The sequence below is a fragment of the Apodemus sylvaticus genome, chromosome 2 (assembly GCF_947179515.1).
Source record: "Apodemus sylvaticus chromosome 2, mApoSyl1.1, whole genome shotgun sequence".
NCBI classification, from domain to species: domain Eukaryota; kingdom Metazoa; phylum Chordata; class Mammalia; order Rodentia; family Muridae; genus Apodemus; species Apodemus sylvaticus.
The window spans coordinates 63846952-63871031 of record NC_067473.1 but is presented as its reverse complement, the minus strand read 5'-3'; the positions used below and the strand labels follow the sequence as shown (position 1 = coordinate 63871031).

The window sequence follows — 24080 nt, the reverse complement described above, 5'->3', positions numbered from 1 at the left end:
CCTTTTCCCTGTTCCATTTTAAAAAATATTTGTTATTATTTTTGTCATGTGAATGCAAATACATGTATGTGAGCTGAGGCCTGTGTGGGAGCCACAGGCCCAGCACCTCCTGGAGCTGGGCTTCTGGCTGGCTGTGGGCTGCTCAGCATGGGTTCTGGGACCTGCTGAGCTGAGTCACCCTCCAGCCGGTTCTCATCCTCCAACCCTGAGACAAGGTCTAAAACTCACAGATCCTCCTGCCTCTTACCTCCCAAACGCCGAGATTAAAGACCCACCATGCCCCCCAGACCCTCAACTCTCTTAATGAACAAGTGTTGTAAAACTCTGTGGTACAAAAAGAGTATACATGAGGAGGTTAACAGTAATAATTAGTGAAACAGAGAATATAGTAATAGTGCAATACAACAGGACGGCTTAATAATAGTAATAAGAATCCGTGAACTAACGCTCTCAGATATCTTGCCCTACTCCCACACTCACCCTTCTTGTGATGATGAACAAGGATGCAGGGCCTGTGTGGTGAGATGAACTGAGGTCTTCACCTCAGACATACATGCAGACATGTATGTGGGCCTGCGTGGTAACGGGCTTTGCACACGACCACCGTGTTATCACGATTGATGATGTCACCGATGTTGCTGTGACCGGTACGTCTATTCTGTGACAAAGCCTATACTGCAGGACCAAGGAGCAATTCCCATCTGGTGGGATCAGACAGGACATCATGAGATTTCCCCCACAGTACTCAGAATAGCACACCCGGAAAATATGCAAATGAGCCCGGTGTGGTGGCACGTGCCCGTAGGATGCTGAGGTAGGCAGTGTGTGTGTGAGTCCAGCCTGGTTTACATAAAGAATTCCAGGGCAGCCAGACCTACAGAGTGAGACTGTGACTCAGACAAAAACAAACAAAACAACAAAAAACAAGAGAAACGAAACAAAAAATTACAGATCCTTTCTCTTGTGCCTATCAGTTTTCAGGTAATCTTTAACATACGGCACCTGACCACTGTAACTGCCGCTGTGGGTGAGGGAGGGACCAAGGATGTAGCCTTGACGCCTGTCACCTGCTTGCATTTAGAGCATAGCCGCAATGCTGCTTCTGTTACCTGTGAGTTATGAATTTAAGCAAGTGGCTGAATTCCCAGAGATTCATTTTCTCATCAGATAAATGGCAGAGCATTGATTTCTGCAGAAATAAGCAATGAAACATAATTCCTGTCATGGCTGAGAACAGAGAGAAGCAAGAACAATTTAAATATTTAGGAGTTTAAAGAAAGTTAGACCCTGACTCTTACCAGTTTGGGAACCTATGCTGCACAAAAGAAACAAAAGGAAGTGTACTTTTTTTTTTTTTTTTTTGGATTTTGGTTTTTTCGAGACAGGGTTTCTCTGTGTAGCCCTGGCTGTCCTGGAACTCACTCTGTAGACCAGGCTGGCCTTGAACTCAGAAATCCGCCTGCCTCTGCCTCCCAGAGTGCTGGGATTACAGGCATGCGCCACCACCGCCCAGCGGAAGTGTACTTTTTATTTTTAAATGTTATGTGCTTTTTTTTTTTTTTCCAAAACAGGGTTTCTCTGTGTAGCCCTGGCTGGCCTGGAACTCACTTTGTAGACCAGGCTGGCCTTGAACTCAGAAATCAGCCTGCCTCTGCCTCCCAAGTGCTGCGATTAAAAGCGTGCGCCACCACCGCCCGGCTTATGAGCATTTTATTTCTGTGTGTGGGTGTTTTGTCACGTATGTCTGTATACCACACGTGTACCTGGTGGCCTTGGAAATCACAAGAGAGCACAGGTCCCCTGGGACTGAAGTTACAGACAGTTGTGAGCCGCCATGTGGGTGCTGGGAATCAAATCCGGGTCCTCTGGAAGAGCAGCCGGTGCTCCTCACCCGGAGCCATCGCTCCAGCTCTGTACTACTTTTTATTTATAAATAAATAAAGCAGAAGGAGTGAGCTCGGGGTGGACATGTTAGTCCTGGGTTCAGTTTCCAGCACACACAAAGGAGAAGTCCAGACTCAGACTGTGTAGTCATGCTTCACCGTAGTTCACAGTGCATCCTTTGTGCATTTTACTGTTTATCTGGGAGCGTATGTAACCCAGGGAGCATCAGAACCATTATTAGATAGCTGAGGAAATCCTCCATCTCCAGATCCTTCTGCCTCCGCCTCTTGAATTTCGGAGTCATGAGGTGTGTCACCAGCGAGCGTCCTGCTCTTCAACTTCTACTTTAGTGCTTATGAAAGACACACACTGGCTTTGTCAGAGCCAGCACTAGTGCTTGGGGACACTGAGGGGGACTGGCACCGTAAACCTTCCTCACCCTGTAACTTGTGTTCCTGTACACAGAGCCCATGGAAGTGTAAATGTGCATTCTAACCCTCCATAGAAGGCAACAGGGAAACAATTCTAATTGCTAATTAGCGTTAGCAATGCTAATGAGAGAACCTAACATGATTTCTACATGATGGCAAGAGAAGAAAAGGCCTTCCCATGTTCCCACGTTCCTGTGGTGGCCAAATACATCTCTGTGAAAGAGTGCTCTGCACATATGAGAAATCCTTCCTGCCTTTAGGGAAGGGAGAAGTTGACATCTTGACCGGCTTTCGACCTCATCAGTGCCACGTGAGGTCTAGTGTTCTCTCAGGCTGGGCTAACCACAGGCTAGCCCAGAGGCACTGATACATCTGACTGGCAGGTATCAGGAAAATACCGATCAATTGGCTAAAAGAAAATATTTCCACTGAGTATTCATAGCCACAGGCAGTCTCAGGGTGACTTGGCTTATACTCCTGACCTGAAAGGAGCCTTGATATTGACGGCGGTGTGGGGAACTGCGGGCCTCCATTTCTATAGCAAATCCCTATCGCTTCTCGGCCTTTTGGCTAAGATCAAGTGTCTATAGCAAATCCCTGAGAGAATTAGGAGAAAAGGCTTGCCTTGCTTCAAAATAAACCATATTAAGATGTTACAGTCCAAGATCGATGGACTTGACGGCATGTAGCACAGTTGTCGCACCGGCAGGCTGAGGCAGGAGGATAGAAGTTTGTGATAAGCTTTTTCTGTCTCGGAAACAAAACAACGGTCGGTGTGATGACCTGAATTCCAACCCTGAACCCCCTTAGTGGAAAGAAAGGACTAACTCCCCAAAGATAGTCTCTGACATCCACAGAAATGCTGTGCTACACACAATAAATAAACACACATTTTAAATGTGTACATGAAGCTGGGCAGTGGTGACACATACCTTTAATCCCAGCACTCAGGATGTGCGTTCAAGACCAGCCTGGTCTACAAAGTGAGTACAGGACAGCTAGGGCTCTGTTACAGAAAAAAACATGTCCTGAACCCCCACCCCCTCCCCAAATCATAACCCTGTCTTGAAAAAAAAAAGTACAAAGAAAAGAAAATACTAATAAATAGTAAGTGTAATCTGCAACAGCCTAGCACTAACCACTGAGCCATTGGTCCAGCCTGAGTATGACCATCTTATAAGTTATATAAATACTGTGCTGCAGATCAGGAGATGCATCTGCTTCCCTGCCTGGATTCCTGAGTTATAGTTTTTTGTCTTTTTTTTTCCTTCAGAGCTGAGGACCAAACCCAGGGCCTTGCACTTGCTAGGCAAGTGCTCTCCCACTGAGCTAAATCCCCGAGCCCCTTAGTTATAGTGTTAATTTACCTTAACGAGTGTTTTGCCTGTGCATCTGTGTGTGCACCATGCATGTCTGATATGACATGCATGTCTAATATGGACACTGACCAGGTGCTTATCTCCTGGATCTGGAGTTCAGATGGCTTGTCAGCAGACTTGCAGGTGCTGAGAATGGGAATGGGTCGTCTGGAAGGGCAGCCAGGGCTCTGCCGAGCCATCTCTCCAGCTCCAGGACAGGCATCTCACATCCACCTGTAACTCCAGCTTCTGGGACTCTGATGCCTCTGGCCTCTGGGTGCTTACACGCGCACACACACACACAGACCTACACACATGCACATGATTAAAACTAAAATAACTTTTAAAAGCAGCAAGAATATGCTTGTTGAGATTCCAAACCATCCTATTTAAGTCATAAGGGGATAATTAATGCCCAAGTAGATATGCCTCCCTGCTCACTGGGGAGGGAAGAGAGGCAGAAAGTCAGGTTGGGGTGGATTGCATAGACAATGCCAGGGTCCTGGAGGCTCCCCTCCCCTTGAGGTACAGAGCTGCAGGATCCTCTCCTTACCTGGGATAAACTACTTTCTGTTTTAATTCTCTAGCCTTTGCCAGAGAGGCGTTGTTTTCCTTTTTTTTTTTTTTTTTTGGATTTGTTTTTTTTTTTTTTAAGACAGGGTTTCTCTGTGTAGCCCTGGCTGTCCTGGAACTCACTCTGTAGACCAGGCTGGTCTTGAACTCAGAAATCCGCCTGCCTCTGCCTCCCAGAGTGCTGGAATTATAGGCATGTGCCACCACTGCCCAGGGTTGTTTTCCTAATTAATAACTTTACTTGTAGTCCAGGCCCCTTGCAAATAGAAAAAAATGGTGTGAGTTTTAACTGGACTGTAAACCTTGGGGTTGGGGTATGCTTAAAGGAACTGGAAAAAAATAATGCTTTTTAAATAAATGCAGCAGTGGCCTTGAGAGGTAGGGGGGCAGCTCAGAGCACTTACAGGAAACCAATTTGGTTCCCAGCCCACGTCAGAGCTACAGTCCAGCTCTAGAGGATCCATCCATCCATCCATCCATCCCTCCCTCCATCCATCCATCCATCCATCCATCCAACGCCCTCTTCTTACCTCCGTAGGCTCCAAGCATGCACACAACACAGACATACATACTAGCAAAACACTCATATACATACAAGTAAGTTCTTAAGAAAATAATATGAACTTTGTACTTATAGACCATTTTAGGGCTGTTAATTTTTTTAATAGTCGGAGATGAGATGGTGCACTCCTGTAATACCAGTCTGAGGCAGGAGAATTGCCGTGAATTCTAAAACAGTGTGACACACAGACATACACACACTCATGCATGCATGTATACCTCACACTCTGTTTCAGAAAACAAAAATAGTAATAATGAAGCCCATCTGGTTAATAGGAAGTTCTGCTTTTATAGAAAACAGTTGGTGAGGAAATGTGGTATTAATATTCTTTCATTATCCCTCTTGGTCAGCAGTCTGAATCACAAGGCCAAATTGCCGGAGAAAAAATGAGTTCCCAATTGTGTGAAAATCATCTAAATACTATTATTTATCATGCTAGGTTCCAGACCAGCCCCCAGACAGTTGATTTGGTGTATCACAGATGTTCATGGTGGACAGTTTGAAAATTTGAAAACTTGACTGTCTCCAGACCTATAAAATGACAGTGAAGCTCACGTATACAAGCACTCTCAACAAAGCTAGACTTACCGTCTGAGTGTTTTATTTATTTTATTTTATTTTATTTTATTTTATTTTATTTTATTTTATTTTTTAGGATCGATTTTTAGGAAGCAAGCCTATTGATACATGCCTTTAATCCCAGCACTTGGGTTGCAGAGTCAGGTAGATTTCTGAGTTTGAGGCTAGCCTGGTGTACCGAGCAAGTTCCAGGACAGCCAGGGCTACACAGAGAAACCGTCTCCAAAAAAAAAAAAAAAGATTGATTATTCTTTACATGTATGTGTGAGTATATGCCATGTATGCTGGTGGCAGCGCAGGTCAGAAGGGTGTGTGTGTCAGAGCCCACAGAGCTGAAGCTATAGGTGGTTGTGTGGTGTGTGTATGTGTGTCTGTGTATGTGGTTGTTAGAGCCCACAGAGCTGAAGCTATAGGTGGTTGCGAGCCTCCTCGTGTGGCTGCTGGGAGCTCAACTCAGGTCCTAGTTCAGTTCCTAAAATAAAAGTGTTCTTAACTGCTGAGCCATCTCTCCAGCCTGGGTTTATATTATTTTATATATATACATTTAATTGTTGTGTGTGTGTGTCTGTGTCTATGCGTGTGTGTGTGTGGCATGTGTGCCATAGCATGTCTGTACAGGTCAGAGGACAAGTTGTACGAGACAATTTTTCTTTCCATGTGGACTCTGGTGACAAACTCTGATTGGCAGCAAGTATCTCTACCACTGAGCCATCTGGTTAACCTATTCTAATCATCAAGGTGGAAAAAATGAACGAGAGCAGCCTACTCCATACTTGTGTGAATCGAGACGTCCTGATGGCTGTTACTGAGTGTGAAGTGTGAGTGTGTCCTTTTCTCTTCCCTTCCAGACTCTGCTGCCCATTGAGATTACTCTTGCAGCAGGACCCCAGCATATACCATCTGCTGGTCCCCAGGAGCCTGTGGTTTGTAGTAACCGGGAGTTATTACCTGATGGGCAGTGACTTCACTTAGTGTCATGTGTTTGAGGCCAGAGCTACTTGGGAGCATCCCCTGGAAGGACACTGGTGGCTCTGCTCCATCTGGAAAAGGCTTTGCTTCCTCAGACAGTGGGGAGAGGGCTCCCTTGAGGGAGAGCTGCTGCAGGAGCTGGCTGTAGTCCAGGCACTGTCCCGGTGTGCTCCTCAGGGTCGGGGACAGAGTCTCACTTAACTCGGAGTCTACTAGAGCATCCTGTGCACCGCTTGGCACGAGCCTAAAAGAAAAAGATGGAGAGCTGCCTGGCTCAATGGAAGAAGGTTGCATGGTGGGTGTTTGGTCTGCGGAGCCAGAGTGCAGGCTCTAGAGAGCAGGGGGGTGGGGCGAAGATTGGCTGCACTCCCCTTCTCCCCTCCTCCCCTCCTCCCCGGCCCCCACCCTGTCTCATCCCTTGTGGCCATCTGCCAGAAGAGGACAGAAAGGCAGTGTCTGTGGGCCCAGCTACATGGAGAGGCTCCAGAAGCTTCAGCTGTGTGAGAGTTGTGAGAGGGACAATGAGTTCCTTCCTGTCCCTGAAAGGCCTTTCAGGGTTCCCCTCCACTGTGGGATAGGCAGGCCTGAGCTCCTGGCTTCCCTGGAGAACTGGGTTCAGTTACACCACAGATTTATTCCAGAATATCTGGTGTTGGAATACTGTAAAGTAACCGCTAGGCTATATGGCTATTACTATGGGCAAGTCTGCTCCAGCCCCAACCCCAGCCCCAGTCCCAGCCCCAGGCCCAGGCCCAGCCCCAGGCCCAGGCCCAGCCCCAGCCCCAGCCCCGAGGCTTCGTCTGCCCCAGTCACTGTTCAGCTTATGGGTGTCCCCTTGCCTTCTTCTTCTTAAAAAGAATGTTTGTACACGTTTATTTATTTGTTTGTGCTTGCACACTGGTGAAAAGAACAGACTGGAGCTCGAACTCAGGTCATCGGGTTCAGTGGCAAGCACCATTACCCCTAAGCCATCTCACCAGACCGTTGTCTTCACCTTTTTTTTTTTTTTGGATTTGGTTTTTTCCTAGACAGGGTTTCTCTGTGTAGCCCTGGCTGTCCTGGAACTCACTCTGTAGACCAGGCTGGCCTCGAACTCAGAAATCCACCTGCCTCTGCCTCCCAGAGTGCTGGGATTCCAGGCGTGCGCCACCACTGCCTGGCTTCTGTCTTCACCTTTATAAAGTGTGATCCACGAGTACTATATTTCTTATCTATTTCATGTTTTTAATTAAATGTACGTATTTGTTGTCTTAGTCACAGGTCTATTGCTGTAAAGAGACACCATGACTAAGGCAGCTCTTTTATAAAGGAAAAGGGTTTAACTGGGGCTTGCAGACACTTTCAGAGGCTTTGGTCCACCACGATCGTCTTGATGGAGCATGTGCTGGCACAACCGGCGCTAGAACAGTGGCTGAGAGCTTTCCATCCCGTTCCCCTGACAGCAGGCAGCCAGAGACAGGCAGGCAGGCCGACAGACAGACACTGACTGAGAGAGGCAGAGACTGACTGAGCCTGGCTTGCGCTTTTGAAACATCAAAGCCCACCCCCCAGTAACATATTTCCTCTAACTGGGAACTAAGCATGCAAATATGTCAGCCTGTGGGGTCGTTCTCACTCAGACCACCACATTTATTTATTCCCGTCTCTTCTCCAGCCTTTTCCTCCTGGTCCCTAAGATCTGAAAGCAAGTCTCGGACCAGGCCCTTGATTTCTTTGATTAAGTTGAATACCAGGACATTGAATACCCTCAGTGTTACCTGGCGGGTAGAAGTCTTGGAAGCCTGAGGAGACCATGTGACCTCATCCACCTGGGCCAGGTTTTCTGAATGGTTTCCTCTTGCCACCTCCCATTCTTGGGCAAGCAGGGCCACAGACCCGCTTCCTTCCGAAGGAGGGGCCTGTGCGCCTCACTGTGTGGATCCCTGATCCTCTAGGCTTCCTGGAGCCTCTCCTGGTGCTGACATGGTGAAGTGTGCAGGCCACAGGCAGCTCAGCCCAACTGGAACTCTGAACCACAGATTGGGTGACAAGTAGGAGCCTCCCTTTGCATGCGCCCTGGAAATAGATGAGCAAGCGTCTCTGCTCCTTCCGGTCTCCCGGAAGTGTAGGAACTGAACCTCACTTCCTTCCTTTAGTACGTACACCAACCCCCTTTCCTTGACTAGGGACTGTCACTCTCCTGAGCCTCCTGTCAGACGTCTCCTCCAACTGCCTTCATTTGAGACGTGAGAGGTCTGGATATTGCTGAGTGAGTGCTGTGTGCCTTCCAGGCCAGGGCATATTTTTCTAGCTATAGAATCATGGTTTTTCACTTATCTCTGAAAGCTTTGTAGCCGTAGCTGTCCACATGGTCGGAATTTCCTAACTTCTGCCCGCGTGGAGCCTCTTTCCCGATACTGTTCCCATTCTGCTATCACTATAAGCTCATTACAACTCTGCAGCCCAGACACCACAAACAGGATTGCAGGCACCCATGGACATAAGAGTCACATGGAGAAGACACTCTGACTGTCCTGGGGACAGTTAAAATAGTGTCATCATCCTATACCCCTCTTGCTTGACCTTGGTAAATATAGTATGTTCTTCGAACAAATCATTGTCTCTTCCTCAAGTATTGTTGAGTCACTCCTGGTATTTGGGATATCAAATGAAAACTGTAATGGTCACAACTGTAATCAGTTGAGTGTCTTAGGATGGTGATATATACATTTGTATTTTATTGTATATTTATTACATATAGATATATATTATCTAAATTATATATTTATATAAACACTTACATATCTAAATTTATTTATCATATTTAAAATATATATTATATAAACAAATATTATATAAATATATATTATATTTATATAAGTATATGTAAATATATAAATAATATTTTGATATATATCCATTTATTACATGCATATGTATTAATAACCTACCATATACCAGGAACAACAAACTAGACTGATATGGCCTCTGCACTCCTGCAGAAGGGAGCTAGCATTCCTACTTATAAAAGAAAAAAAAAATGGAGGGCCAGGAACATAGCTCAGTGGTAGAGTCCATCCAGCATGCTCAAATCCCTGGGCTCAATCTGCATCCATATTGAGAAGAAAACTTAGCAAACTCTCAAACCCAAGTCTTTCTGACCCCAAAGCCCTTGCATTTATCCCCTGTCCAGAGCTGTGCAGTAGCATATGTGACTGAGTGACATCTGCTCTGTCGGTGGCTGTCATTAGCATACATTAGCCTGGATGGTCATGTTCTCAGCCGTCTGTCCTCTTTCATCTTGCCATGAAAAAAGAAACTATAAGTTCTACCATTTCAGTTCTCAGGAAAATGGCAACAAATGGTGATTCTGCCTAAAATATAAATTCATCTACTATCCTGAAGACAATAAAAAAGTTTTTAAGGATTATGTCTTAGTTAGGGTTTCACTGCTGTGAACAGACACCATGACCAATGCAAGTTTTATAAAAGACAACATTTAATTGGGGCTGGCTTACAGGCTCAGAGGTTCAGTCCATTGTCATCAGTGCAGAAACATGGCAGCATCCAGGCAGATATGGTGCAGGAGGAGCTGAGAGTTCTACATCTGCATCTGAAAGCTGCTAGTAGAAGACTGACTTCCAGGCAACTAGGGTGAGGGTCTTAAGCCCACACCCACAGTGACACACCTACTGCAACAAGACCACACCTCCTAATAGGGTCCCTCCCTGAGCCAATCATATACAAACCATCACAGATTGAGTGGTGGCTCAGAGGTTAAGAGCTCTGGATTTCCAGTACCCACACAGCAGTTCACAATCATCTCTAACTCCAGATCCAAGGGTGTGGCACTCTCTTCTGGCCTCCAGGGACACTAGGCATACACATGGTGCACATACACATGTGCAGGCAAACACTCATGCATAAAGTACAAATTAAATACTATTTTTTATTTTGTAAGCACTATTCTGAATCCTAACTGTTGTTTTCAAAAAGAAATTCTACTCTGATCACCGTGGAAAGTGTATTTGTGTTCTCACAAGTTTGAAATGTATACTGTGCAACCAAGAACAGCAGCATAATTTGTGTGCCCGTGCTGTAACTAAGGGAGAGGTCTTTAGATAAACAACTCCTGGTTATTGGAATGGAAAGTTATAGTAACAGGATGAATGAGCCGCTAATTATGCATGCCTCACTGTGAACCTTAACTGGAGTTCCTCGGTCACTATACTGATTTATGTAAACTTTGGGAAATGTGCCCTGCTAGCTTCATGCCTGTTTACAGTGCCCACTCATCTAGACACCATGCACAGCGTAATATATGCTGTGCAAACGTTTTCTATTTCTAAACATATATTCTCATTCCCACTAACATTCAGGTGATAGCTTCAGTGTTGCGGTTGGCAATTTATATATAATCCATCTGCATTCTGGCAACTCTCCATGATTGGTCAAGAGCAGTAACTTACGAACCCGTCTTGTGTTTCTATCTTTGTGTCTCGGTACAGGGTCAAGGAAGTCGCTGCACAGACTGGGGAAGCTCCTAGAAGGCAGCAACTCAGGAGGCCCATTTCTTTGCAAAAGACTGATCTGGCTCTGTCCTTGGGAAGGAGTCCCTCAGGGAGTCCCCACACCCTCATGCTGGAGACCAGAGTGGACATGCTAGGCTCCAACATGATCATCAGTGGCCCGGCTGCAGACCTCGGTGCTAAAGAAGCCAGCAGACCCTTGAAGAAGCAGCTTAGTAGCGCCCAGAACCCTGGACCATCCACCCGAGCCAGAGCCCAGCCCCAGCCCCTCAGCATAAAGGACAAGATATCCAAGTGGGAAGGCAAGAAGGAGCCAGCGGCCTCTGATCCCACCAGACCAACAGATGGCCAAGAGGTCTGCCCGCCATCCTGCAGGGTAGAGAGGAGAGGCAGTGAGCTCACCAGAACTAAGAACGGAATGAGGCTTGAAACAGAGAGCTTGCAAAATGACAGCAGGGCAAGGACCGTGTGTCAGGACACAGAACGGTTGCCAGGCCCGAGGCAGGTAGATGGACAGCCAGAGCCCAGCCAGCACCGCGGTCGTGAGCTGAAACCCAGCGACCTACGCTTTCAAAGTGACCATCTCTCTGTGCTGAGGCAGGTCAAGAGACTAGAGAAGGCCTTGAAGGATGGCTCCGCCGGTTTGGACCCCCAACTGCCGGGGACTTGTTACTCACCTCACTGTCTGCCTGACAAGACAGAGGAAGACCAACCCATTCCTGAAAGCCACGAGAGTGGGGGGGCCTTAGCAGCTGGCCGGAGAGCTCACCACTTGGAGGTCAGGGAGCCAGGCCCTGAGGTTTCAGAGGAGTGGAAAGGCCAGGAGAGTGTATACAGGGGCTCCAGGTGGTACCCGCCAAAGCCGTTCATCAACCCCGTCCCCAAGCCCCGCAGAACATTCAAACATGCTGGAGAAGGGGACAAGGACAGCAGCCCAGGCATCAGCTTCAAGAAAGAGAAGAGAAACCTGCCTCCCCTGCCCTCTCTGCCTCCCCCTCCCCCACCACTGCCTTCCTCCCCTCCTCCCACTTCAGTGAATAGAAGACTGTGGACAGGGAGGCAGAGGCCCAGTGCTGACCACAGGTAGGTGCTCACCAGACTCTGCTGCTGCTGCCTGTGTTCCCGTGTAACTGGAGGCTCACACTCACTCGAGGGCTCACACTCACCGGAGGGCTCACACTCACCCGAGGGCTCTTACGTAAGGTCAGTAAGGGTTCATCCCGTGAGGCAGCTTGCTGGTCCACCTGGAAGGGAGGTAACTGCTGTGTTTTGCTTTTGTTCTCACAAAGGAATGTTTGCTTCTAAATATTTCCCTCTGGAGGCAGGCCCTCCAAGAGGTACAAGCCTATAGTCCCAGTTCTTGGGAGTTTGAGGAAGGAGGATTATAAATTCAAAGCCAGCCTGTTCAACATAGCAAGTTCCAGGCTAGTTTGGGCAACTTAGTGAGACCCTGTCTCGAAAAATTACATCCAGGGGTCATAAGCACTTGTAATTGTAACCAAAGGTTAAGTGAGGAAGTTTGTGAACCCAGCCACTTCCCAGGTCACTAACTTAGACCTTCCCTGGCTTACCTCCTTTTTTTTTTTTTTTTGCATTATGTGGCTGTGTCTCTGTGTATCTATGTCTCTGACTGACTGTCTATCTGTCTGTGGAGGTCAGAGTTGACATCAGGTGTCTTTCTCAATTGTTTTATTTTGTTGACATCAGGTGTCTTTCTCAATTGTTTTATTTTGTTGACATCAGGTGTCTTTCTCAATTGTTTTATTTTGTTGACATCAGGTGTCTTTCTCAATTGTTTTATTTACTGAGGCAGGATCTTTTGTCTTTCACCGACCCAGCTTGGCCCAGGGATCCCATGTCTGTGCCTCCAAAGTGCAAGGATCACAGGTCTACGGTGCCTAGCTGCCTTTTTTGTGTGTTTCAGGATCAAATCTCTGGTGCATCTTTCCCCTACCCACTCTCTTTACAGCATCGGTGTATGTAGTCTTGGCTGTCCTGGCATTCTCTATGTAGATCAGGGTGGCCTTGAACTCACAGATATCTCTGCCTGCCAATGTTGGGATTAAAGGTATGTGCCACCGCTCCCAGCTGGGTCTTTGTAGTGGTCCCTATAAACTCTACAGCTAGCAGAGAAACTAACCTTGAGAGACAAGGAGGAAATTAGGTCCTGGTTCAAACTTCTAGAATCTTACACCAGGTAGTTTATTGTACACATATTTGAGTATACCACAGTTCTGGAAAAAGTCTTCTTGGTTACAATTTTCTCAATCCCATGTGCAGAGTAAAGTTTAAGGCACAATTGTATCAAAACTCTTTTGCAAACTGCATGTAGCCTGTACCATGAAGATAGGTTTAGAGCTTAATGGCCTAGGATCTGGTGTGGTCTCTTCTCTAGGTGGCATAGTGGGCAACAGGCTATAAAGTACAAATGAAATCCTGCTGTGTTGACTGAAAAACAAAGCTAAAGATAAAGGTCTAGGTGCTGGAAAGATGGTTCAGCGGTTAAGAACACTGACTGCTCTTCCGAAGGTCCTGTGTTCAAATTCCAGCACCCACATGGTGGCTCACAACCATCTGTAACGAGACCTGACATCCTCTTCTGGAGTTTCTGAAGACAGCTACAGTGTACTCACATATGATAAAATACATAAATCTTAAAAAAAAAAAAATAAAGGTCTAGGAGGGAGAGTCTGGGATCAACATTTTGGGGGTTTTGGGTGAGGGCTCACTGTACAGATAGCAAAGGTCACCTCTTATTAACAACATCCACTCCAGCCTTCTGGGTGGAAAACAGGCACACAAACACACCCTTCCATTAACATGCTTAACATTCCTGATTTCCCTAGTGGTTGTCTGTACAGGATATTGAGCCCTCTGCGGGTCTTACTCTTTAGACCAAGTTGTCATAGAACTCATGCTGTGTAGCTCAGGCTGGCCTTGAACTTGTTGCTTCCCAAGTGCTGAGATTACAGTAAGCCACCATGTGTGACTTATTTTATTCCCTTATTTGCCTTCTAACTTTGGTTGGCATCTTCCTGAAGAGCTTTGGCATTCATCCTCAATCTACCATTGCCCAAGGCCTCCATCTCAGTAAATACAATAGCCAATTTTCTGTCACTTTCTTAGATGACATCCCTTAGTATTGGGACAACTGCTAATCACCCTGTAAATGTACTTTTTATTCACTCTATATAATTGTCAATTTGGAGATTTCCTGCTGATAAGCTCATGCTTTCTAGTTTTTTCTAAACTCTGGCTAGCTGGTTCAACTCAGCTCTTCTGGTTCAAATGCATCTCCAAGCTGACTGATTCAATCTGGCTTCTTTCAGCTTCTCACTGAATTGTTCTCCTTGGCCTCAAACTAAGTCTGGAAATTTGTTCTAATCTTCCAGCTCCTTATTCTCTGGCTTCAACTCCCTCTGCTGACCTGTACTAAACTGCACTGAACTAACTCAGCTCCCGTGCACTGCATTCACTGCACTGATACCCAACTGACTGATTCTCCCTGCATTGCTCTTAAATAAGTTCTTTCCTGTGCTATTCTCTTTAGAGTTGGGCACATCCTATTCTGTCAAATCTTTCTCTGATTTGTCACTTTGTCTGCCCCTCAATTAGGCATCACTTTTAAACATGTTTGCTTTCTTCTACAAACTACTTTTGCCTTGATTGTTTGGGATTTAAAAGGTGTATACAAAGGGCTGTATTCCAGCTAGGATTAAAGGTGTCTCTGAATTCTAGCCGGATCACACAGACCTAGGTCTTTGGATGTGATCCCTTGCCAGAGCAGCCTATTGCTGGATTAAAAATCCTCTACATTGCTGGGTGGTGGTGGTGGTGGTGGTGGTGGTGGTGGTGGTGGTGGTGGTGGTGGTGGTGGTGGCGGCGGCAGCGGCAGTGGCCCTAGACTCTGGGAGGCAGAGGCAGGTGGATTTCTGAGTTTGAGGCCAGCCTAGTGTACACAGTGAGTTCCAGGACAGCCAGGGCTATACAGAGAAACCCTGTCTCAAAACAACAACAACAACAAAAATCCTCTACATCACCCATCTTGAGACATTGCTTTCATTTGGTGTCTGGGTCTGGCTGCTCTCAGGAATTTCTTGACTTCTTGTACTGTTAGAATAGTATTAGTTAGCCTGGTCTATAGAGTCAGTCCCAAGGCAACTAGGACTACAGAGAAACCCTGTTTGGAAAGACAAAAAGAATAGTACCTAGTATCCTAACCTGCTCCTGCCCCAAGCAGGCGCAAACCACGGACTTCTCTCCCTGCCTACACTTATCCCTTGATGGTCTCCTTCCATCCTGTGCATGTGACTGGTGAGTGTCTCAGACGTGTGTGGTCCTTCCTTGCTTGAATCTCCATATGATTGTCACTCCAGGCCACCACTAAGCATCTCCTCTCACAGTAACTAACATCTCATTAAACGGCATCTCCCTTCATTTAGTTAACAGGTTCAAGAGCTAGACGCTCTCTCTGATTTTCTTTGTCATGCGCCCCTGACTAATCCAGCAAGTCCTTTGGTCCTACTTTTGAAACTTGATCTTGTATCTGATTATATTACCTTGGATCCACTGCCCCCCCCAATAGCCCTCCCTCAGCAGTGGGAGAGAGTTTCCAGAAGTTAAGTTCTGTCCTGCACCTACTCAGTGTCATTTGTCAGCTAAGGTGCTCTCAGCTCAGATAACTTAATTTTTTTCTGTTCTCTTCCAAGTGGAAAAAAGTTAGTTTGCATGTTCAAAAATGTGTGTGTGTGTGTGTGTGTGTGTGTGTGTGTGTGTGTGTGTGTGTGTGTGTTAAACAGAGTCTCTTTGTATAATCCTGGCTGTTCTGGAGCTCCCTATATAGACCAGACTGGCCCCAAACTCACAGAGATACAGATGCTTCTGCCTCCCAAATACAAGGATTAAGGGTGTACACTAGACATACATAATTATTTATATGTAAAATTCTTCTTTTTTTCATTTATTATATGCAATAATGTTTCAATTATTATATGTAAGTACACTGTAGCTGTCTTCAGATGCACCAGAAGAGGTCATCAGATTTCATTGCAGATGGTTGTGAGCCACCCTGTGGTTGCTGGGATTTGAACTCAGGACCTCTGGAAAAGCAGTCAGTGCTCTGAGCCATCTCTCCAGCCCAATATATAAAATTCTTGTGTGCTTTTTACTAAATATTCTATCTATTGCTATCATATTTTACAACTCCAATACATGTTTTAAATTAGGATTGTGTACATTTGTTTCTTCTTAAGTGGCTTCATATTTTTGTTGCAATTTTTAAATTATTTTTATTTATGTATATGTGTCTAGCAGGTGTGTGCACATGAGTGCAGGTGCCCATGAAGATCAGAGACATTGACTCCCTGGAGCTGGAGTTGTAGTTGGTTGGTTGTTAGGTGAATTCAGGTTCTCTGCAAGAGCAATGAGTGCTCTTAACCCCAGAGCCATATTTCTAGCCCTGGGTTGTAATTTTTGTTTTTGCCTTGTTGTTGTTGTTTTGTTTTTTCAAGAAAAGGTCTTACTATGTAGCTCTGACTGTCCTGGAATTCAGTATGTAGACCAGCCAGCCTAGCACTGAATTCACAAAGATCAACCTGCCAGTGCCTCCCGAGTGTTGGAATTAAAGGCGTGCACCACTATGCCTGACTCCTTTTTGCAATTTAATGTCAATTTTTCTCTTTTACAGTATGTATATTTAAGGAATTTGTAATAATATCTTTATTTTTTTCTTAGCTTCACTCATTGTATTTTATGTGTAAGTGTTTTGACTGGGTGTATATATGAGTGTATATATATATATATATATATATACATGCATGCTGGGTGTTCCCATTGATCAGAAGAGGGCATCAGATCCTCAAGAACTGGAGTTATGGACGGATGGATGTGAACCACCTAATGGATGTTCGGAATTGAACCCAGGTCCTATGGAGAAGCAGCGAGTGCTCTTAACCACTGTGACATTTCTCTAACCCCTATGTTGCCTTTTAAAAAGACACCTAAAGAAACGTCTTTCTGCTTTTCTAATGGTTCACTGTCAGATGGTCTGACAGACGATGTGTTTTTAAATGTCAAGATAGTATTGTATTATAGGTCATTTTTAAAGGATGTATTCATGTTTATGAGTATAAGTATTTATCTGTATGTACAGGTCAACCTCAGGTATGCCTGTTGCCCACAGAGGCTAGAAGAGAGTATTGGAACTGGACTTACAGGTGGGAATGAGCTACCAGGTGCTGCTAGAACTGAACTCATGTTCTCTGGAAGAGCAGCCAGTGCTCTCAACCACCAAACCAGCTCTCCAGCTCTTCTTCTTCTTCTTTTTTTTTTTTTTTTTTGATTTGGTTTTTTCGAGACAGGGTTTCTCTGTATAGCCCTGGCTGTCCTGGAACTCACTCTGTAGACCAGGCTGGCCTTGAACTCAGAAATCCATCTGCCTTTGCCTCCCAAGTGCTGGGATCCAAGGCGTGCGCCACCACCACCCAGCAATTTATTTTAGTTTTATAAGACTTATTTGTACACTGTATTCAGACACACCAGAAGAGGGCATTGGATCCGATTACAGATGGTTGAGAGCCACCATGTGGTTACTGGGAATTGAACTCAGGACCTCTGGAAGAGCAGTCAGTGCTCTTAACAGTTCAGCCATCTCACCAGCCCCTTATTTTAGTTTTAATTGTGTGTGTCTGTGTGTCTGTGTGTCTGTGTTTGGGTGCTTGCAGAGGGCAAAGTCATTGGATCCTTGATGCAGAAGTTACAGGCCACTGTGTCACTTGACATGGGAACTGGGAACCAAACTCTAGCCATCTCTCCATCCCTCTAACTTTGTAATTATTTGCCTGAGTAATACCTCTCTACCCTCATATGCTTTTATTTATTTATTTATTTATTTATTTATTTATTTATTTATTTATTTATTTGAGAAGTGACTTTACAGTTTTTTACATTTATATTGTTATTTTGTGGGGACAGTGGGGTGGTGTATGCACATGCCCATGGCAATGGAAAGACTACATTTAGGAGTCAGTTTGTAAGACCCCCCAAAACCAAGGGCGCCCCAGCACCCCACGCCTTGGAAGGCGACACCCAAATCACTTGAGAGAAATGGTCTCGATGCAATAACATGAGGATTTCTTTATTCCAGAATTCTGGGTTCCACAGCCGTACACCGCACAGGGGTAGAGGACTGTGGACCACGAGTGCCAAATTGCAACAGCTTTTATAAGTTTACAACAAAGCCTGAGAATCACAAACCAATCATTTCTTAGCATCGAGATGTGCGAGCCAATCGATTTGTACCACTCCATAGTTTTTAGGCCAATCAGTTTAAATTATTAGAGGCCACGCTCAGTGGATCAATTAGTTTCCTATTTTCTTGAATGTCTATAGCTGCATGAACTCCTGGATAGGGGTAATGGGGTAAGTAGTTTACAGAAGCAAGATAAGCTTAGCTCATTTCCAGTTACCTTATGGGGCCAGGATCACCTATTAAAGGCCTTTTTGCTAGCTCTAAACAAAGGGTGGACTCTGGAATGTGACCTTTTACCTAGTTTCTAACAAAGAGCACAAAGAGCTCTGGAATATGAAGTGTTTGGGGCTCCTTAGAAGGCTGGAGTTAGACTGTATTTTCTATTCTTTCAGGTTCTCTTCTTCCACAGCAAGGTCTGTGGATTTAGTTCAAGTTGTCAGGCTTCCTGGCAAGTACCTTTACCTTCCAAATCTTTTCACCAGCCCTGTTTTTGTTTTTTTGAGACAAGATCTCATGTAGCCCACCCTGGCTGGCCTTTAACTTGAATGTATCACAATGATCTTGAACTTGGAATTACCACGCCTTTATTTCCTGAATACTGAGAGCATGTGCTACCGTGACTGTTGTATGATGGTAAGGGTCAAAGGTTAAGACTTCTTGCATTCTAGGTAAGAAGTCTACCAATGGGGATGCAGCTTCAGCCATAAAACCTACCAAGTTTGGAAGTTAGAATTGGATGTTAGATTTTTCAAAAAGAACTTAATAAAAACTTCATACACTACTATAATTCTTTCTCCCGCTGACCTGTTATTAGTATATTCTTTTTTTTTTCTCCAGTTTTGGGGATCGTGCCAAGCAAATGTTGTACCACTGAGCCACACATATCCAAATTCATGTCTAGATAGTAGCCCTTCTGTGTCAGTTACTTTCCTATTGCCATGATAAAACACCATGCCCCAGGCAACTTATAGAAGGAAATTTTGTTTTGCTTCAGGGCTTTTGTTTGTTTATTTGGTTTTGGCTTAGTTCAAGATGGATAAGAGTCCATCATGGTGAAGAAACATGGCAAAACCAGAGGTGGTGGTGGCAGGAGCAGAGGCCAAGGGCTCACGTTTTTAAAATACGATCATAAGCAAGAAAACCGATGAAGTGGGCAAGGTCTTAAGCTCTCAAAGCCCGCCCTCGGTGACGGTGACTTCTTACTTCCTCCTTCAAGGCCACACCCCCCTAAGCCTTGCCCCCAACTAGGGACCAAGTGTGCCTCTGTACGTGGCTATGGGGACATTCCTTACGTGTGGGGGAATAAGTTCCACTTTGCTTCCATTTTAGTTTTTAGGTAATTTTAGTTTCCTAAGATTTGAAGATTTTTGTGTAGTGTTCCATAAATGAGGGAAATCTATACTTGGGTGGTTTTTTGTATTTCCTGTGTATGTGTGCATGTACATTATACACACCACAGTCAGAGAGCAACTTGTAGGAGTTGCTTCCCTCCTTCCACCAAGTAGATTCTGAGGATCAAACTCCAGTTGTCCGGCCTGGCAGCAAGCACCATTACCCCAAGCTGCAAGTTACCTTTTTTTTATTATGTAGTTCACTGTAAAAACTAGGGATATTAGTCATGCAAGGTTGTCTCCTCAATTGAGGAAATGAATACCCAGAAGATTGGAATGGATGTTGATTAATAACCAGATGACTTTTGGTATCTATAGGACCAGGCCTCACCCCAAACCCCAGACTTTCCGTCCTAGACCTTTATCATTAGCTTTGTCAGTAGAACCCATCCTTAGGGGAGATTTCACATGTAATCATTCTTTAAGCTTTACTGTGCACGTGGGATTGAGAAAATTGTTACCAGAAGCCTTTTTCCAGAACTGTAGTGTACGCTAATATGTCTACAATAAGCTACCTGGTGACAGACTCTAGAAGTTTAAACCAGCGCTTAAGTCACGCTGAACCTCATTTAGATCAGTTCATTTTCCTGCCGACTTTGATGCTTTGATCCTCTTCAGATTAGTCCTAACTAGCCTGGACCTCACTATGCAGACCAGACTGATTTCAAACTCACAGAGATCTGCCTGCCTCTGCCTTCCAAGTGCTGGGATCCTGTGAGACATTTTACCAGTCCACTATATTTGTTTTGTTTTTGTTCAATTGTTTGTTTAAATTTGTTTAATTAAAAAATTATGTACACAAGTGTTAGGCCTGCATGTATGTGTGTTACTGCATGCATACCTGGTACCCATGGAAGCTAAAAGACAATTCAGATCTCCTGGAACTGGAGATACATAAGGTTGCTACCTACCCTGGGGGTGCTGGGAATTAAATTCAGATACTGTGGAAGGAGCAGCCAGTTCTCCTAACCTGTGCCATCTCTCCAGCCTGCTATTTGTAGTTGTTGTTGTTTTCAATTTAAGATTTATTTTTATTTGTGTGTCTGCGTGTTTATACCCTAGGATTATGTACCTGTAGAGGCCAGAAAGGGTTTTGGATCCTTTGGAGCTTGAGATCCGGACGGTTGTGAGCCACCTGATGAGGTGCCCACAATAGATCTTGGGTCCTCTGCAGGAGAAACTGCTCTGAACTGCTGGGCTTTGAACCCAGAGCCCTAAGCATGTTACACTCATGTTCCCCTGACCCACATGCCCTCAGCCTCTGTCTCCTAAGCCCTTTCCCAGCCCAGTGCCAAAGCCTGGCACTTAATTCCAGCCTTGAAGGATATCCCCCTCCTCCCTCCCTCTTCCCCTCCCCCTTCCCTTCCCCCTCCCCCCTCCCCGGGGCAGGTTGGTTCTGGAAACAGAGATCTTTTGTCTGTGTCATAGTTGGACAGACTCTCTGATTGGTGAGCCACTGATCTCGTTATCTTTTTCCTCCTCGCTACAATCTGCTGCTTTTAGCCTTCTAGCATTTTCTTTCTAAGCAGCTAGAATTTCGTAGTTTCAATCCAACAGTGAAATTTTTCTTGGCTAGTTTGAATATGACCACATCAGCTGCATTTTAATAGTTTTTGACTCCAGGTTTCTCTCGTTTTGTTTAAAATACTACAGTGGAGGTGATGAGGGCAAGAGGCTCACGCTCTACACTTAAAAAAAAAAGACTGTTCTTTGTTGTTCCTATCTCATAGAGAAAGACAAATGGCCTGCTCTTCCACTTGGCAGACGGCCTGCTCTCTCTGAGTCAGGAGAACCAAGCCAAGACTGAAGAAAGAAATGAAGGATTCCAAGGGAGGCTCGAGGGTTTGGAATGACACAGCCGGGCTGGGGGCTGGACAGGCTGAAGTCACTGTGCTTTCACGGGCCAATCAGCAAACCCCAGCCACCCCACACCAGGGAATGCTGATTCTTGGCTTGAGGAAAATGCCCATTCCCCCTTCTCCCTGTCCTTCTTTTCCCTCCCCTCTTCCCTTACCTGCTCCCTTTCTTTTCTTCATTTCTCCAAAACCTCAGGAAATTAACTGCAAAGACGTGGGCCTCAGCCTAGCCCCTCACATGTCAGGAAATTCCAAAGATAAGCTTCCTACAGTAATGTGCGCTTGGCTATGTGTGTTTTATGGCAAACATTTAATAACTCTGCCAGGAGCGCCTCAAGGCTGCCATGAAACAAAAATGATTTCTTTTTAAAGCATAAGCAATATCTTGAATTCACACCCAGATGCGTGCTCCAAATACTTGAAATTGGATTCAGATTTTTACATTCGAGTTGCACTTTTGAATCTTTATAAAACCAAACGCCTCTCCACTGACTGATTTTAACTGTTCAGCAGATGGTTTTAGCATCTAATAGATTTGTCCTCAGACCTTAGTACCTGAGGAATCCATGCACGCTGCCCCGTGCAGGTGATACATGCTGTCACTGACTCTGTCATCCCCACCCTGGGCTGGCATTCCCCACAGCAGCCTGACTGCACAGGACCCTGAGCTATCATCTGTTTGCCAGTTAAAGTTAGCTCTGGAGCCTTGCTACTGTGTCCACGTCACTGTGAGATGGTCCCAGTGAATGTGGGTACCAGCCTCTGTGTCTAAAACATGGATTTATTTAAGAATCTCAGAGGAGTGCTGGAGAAACGGCTCAGTGGTTAAGAGCTCTTGCTTTCTCAGAGAATCCAAGTTCAGTTCCCAACTCCCATGCCTGGGACTCATAACCACCTGTAACTCCAGCTCCAGGAGATTCAGTGAACGCTCCTGGCCTCTGTAGGCACTCATACACACACACACCACACACACACACACACACACATACACAGACAGACACACACACAGCAATATATTTTTTAAAAATTGCACTAGATTTATTTACTGTGTGTATGAGTATATATGTATGCATGTATGTGCGTATATATGCCATGTATGTACTTGGTGCCCATAGACATCAGAAGAGGGCATTGGATCTCCTGGAATTGGAATTACAGATGTTGTGAACCACCATGTGGGTGCTGGGAATCAAACCTAAATCTTCTGCAAGAGCAACACACTCTCTTAACCATTGAGCCATTCCTCTAGCCCCAAATAAATCTTTGAAAAGGAATGTATCAACTAGGGTTGGTGGTGCATGCCTGTAATTGCAGGGCTTGGGAGGCAGAGCCTGGTGATCTATGAGTTAGCAGCCACCCTGTCTACACAATGAATTTCAGGACAACCAGGGCTATGTAGAGAAACACTCCCTCCCCCCATGCCCAAAGGGCAGTATTGGAGCACAACTTTAATTCCAACAAGTGGGAGGCAGAGCAGGCAGATCTCTGTGAGTGCAAGGCCAGCCTGATCTACAGAGTGAGTTCCAGTACAGCCAAGGCTACACAGAGAAACCCTGTCTCAAAAAAAAAAAAGAAAGAGAGAGAGGGGGGGAGGGGGAACAGAAAAAGAAAAAGAAAAAGAAAAAAAAGCCAAAAAACATCAAGAGTGAACTGATTAGTCTGAGGTTCAGAGCAAAATTGCCTTGAACGCGTTAGAAAGCTTGGGTTATCTATATTCTAGGAGCCATAATGTGTCTTATTTTTTTTAAAGATTTATTTATTATTATATGTAAGTACTGTAACTGTCTTCAGTCATACCAGAAGAGGGCATCAGATCTCATTACAGATGATTGTAAGTCACCATGTGATTGCTGGGATTTGAACTCAGAACCTTCAGAAGAGCAGTCAGGGTTCTTAACCACTGAGCCATCTCTCCAGCCCCATAATTGTGTCTTATTTTTCACCAAAGGTGAGGACCTTTGGGCCTTGGGTTCTATGTATAGGTCTTTTTGCTTTTGTTTCCAGCAATTTCAGAGTTTCAAGTCTCATATAAGTGTCTTTAATCAGATAGATTTTTTTCTGCAGATAAGAGATTCGGATGATCAATTTTCCTAGCATGTTTGTTGAATAGGCAGGCTGTCTTCTCCAATTTATGGGTTTGACACATTGGTCTAAGATTAGGTGACTGTAACTGTGTTTATTTCTGAGTTCCCCACTCTGCTCCCTACGTTTATACATTTGCATGTCTGAAGGTTTTGTTTGTTTTGATTTTGAGGTTTTTGGGACAGATCTCTCTAGGCAGCCCTGGTCACTGTGTAAACCAAGCTAGTCTCAAACTCACAGAGATCTGCTTGCCTCTGCCTCTAGAATGCTGGATTAAAGGTGTGAACCACCATATCAGGCTAAAAACAACTTTTCATATATTTATTCATTCATAGTCAGGCACAGTGGTGCACACCATTTCTCCCTGAACACAGGAGGATTGCTGTGAGTTCAACATCAGCCTGCTCTATAGAGTGAGATTCTGCTTCAAAAATCAATCAATCAATTAGCTAATTAATAAATGCTCATTTACTTATTCAGCCAACTGCTTCCTATTAATACACTTAGTGTTAGATGTGGAGATTTATTAATGAGCGAGACTGACAGAGCCCCCACCCTTGTAGAGCACATAGGCTAGTAGTGGAGCACACACTGTGTGTGTGTGTGAGAGAGAGAGAGAGAGAGAGAGAGAGAGAGTC

The 24080-nt window shown here is 45.1% G+C and overlaps 1 protein-coding gene across 5 annotated transcripts in view; it reads left to right on the top strand.

Moving 5' to 3' along the window:
* Dennd2a (DENN domain containing 2A) overlaps nt 1-24080 on the top strand; it is a 96163-nt gene that overhangs the window by 22368 nt on the left and 49715 nt on the right. For all 5 annotated transcript variants that reach the window (XM_052173496.1, XM_052173494.1, XM_052173493.1 and 2 more), the window contains exon 2: nt 10844-11947. In XM_052173496.1, coding sequence (XP_052029456.1) covers nt 10974-11947 — 974 coding nt within the window. In that variant the 5' untranslated portion in view covers nt 10844-10973. The remainder of the gene's footprint in view (nt 1-10843; nt 11948-24080) is intronic.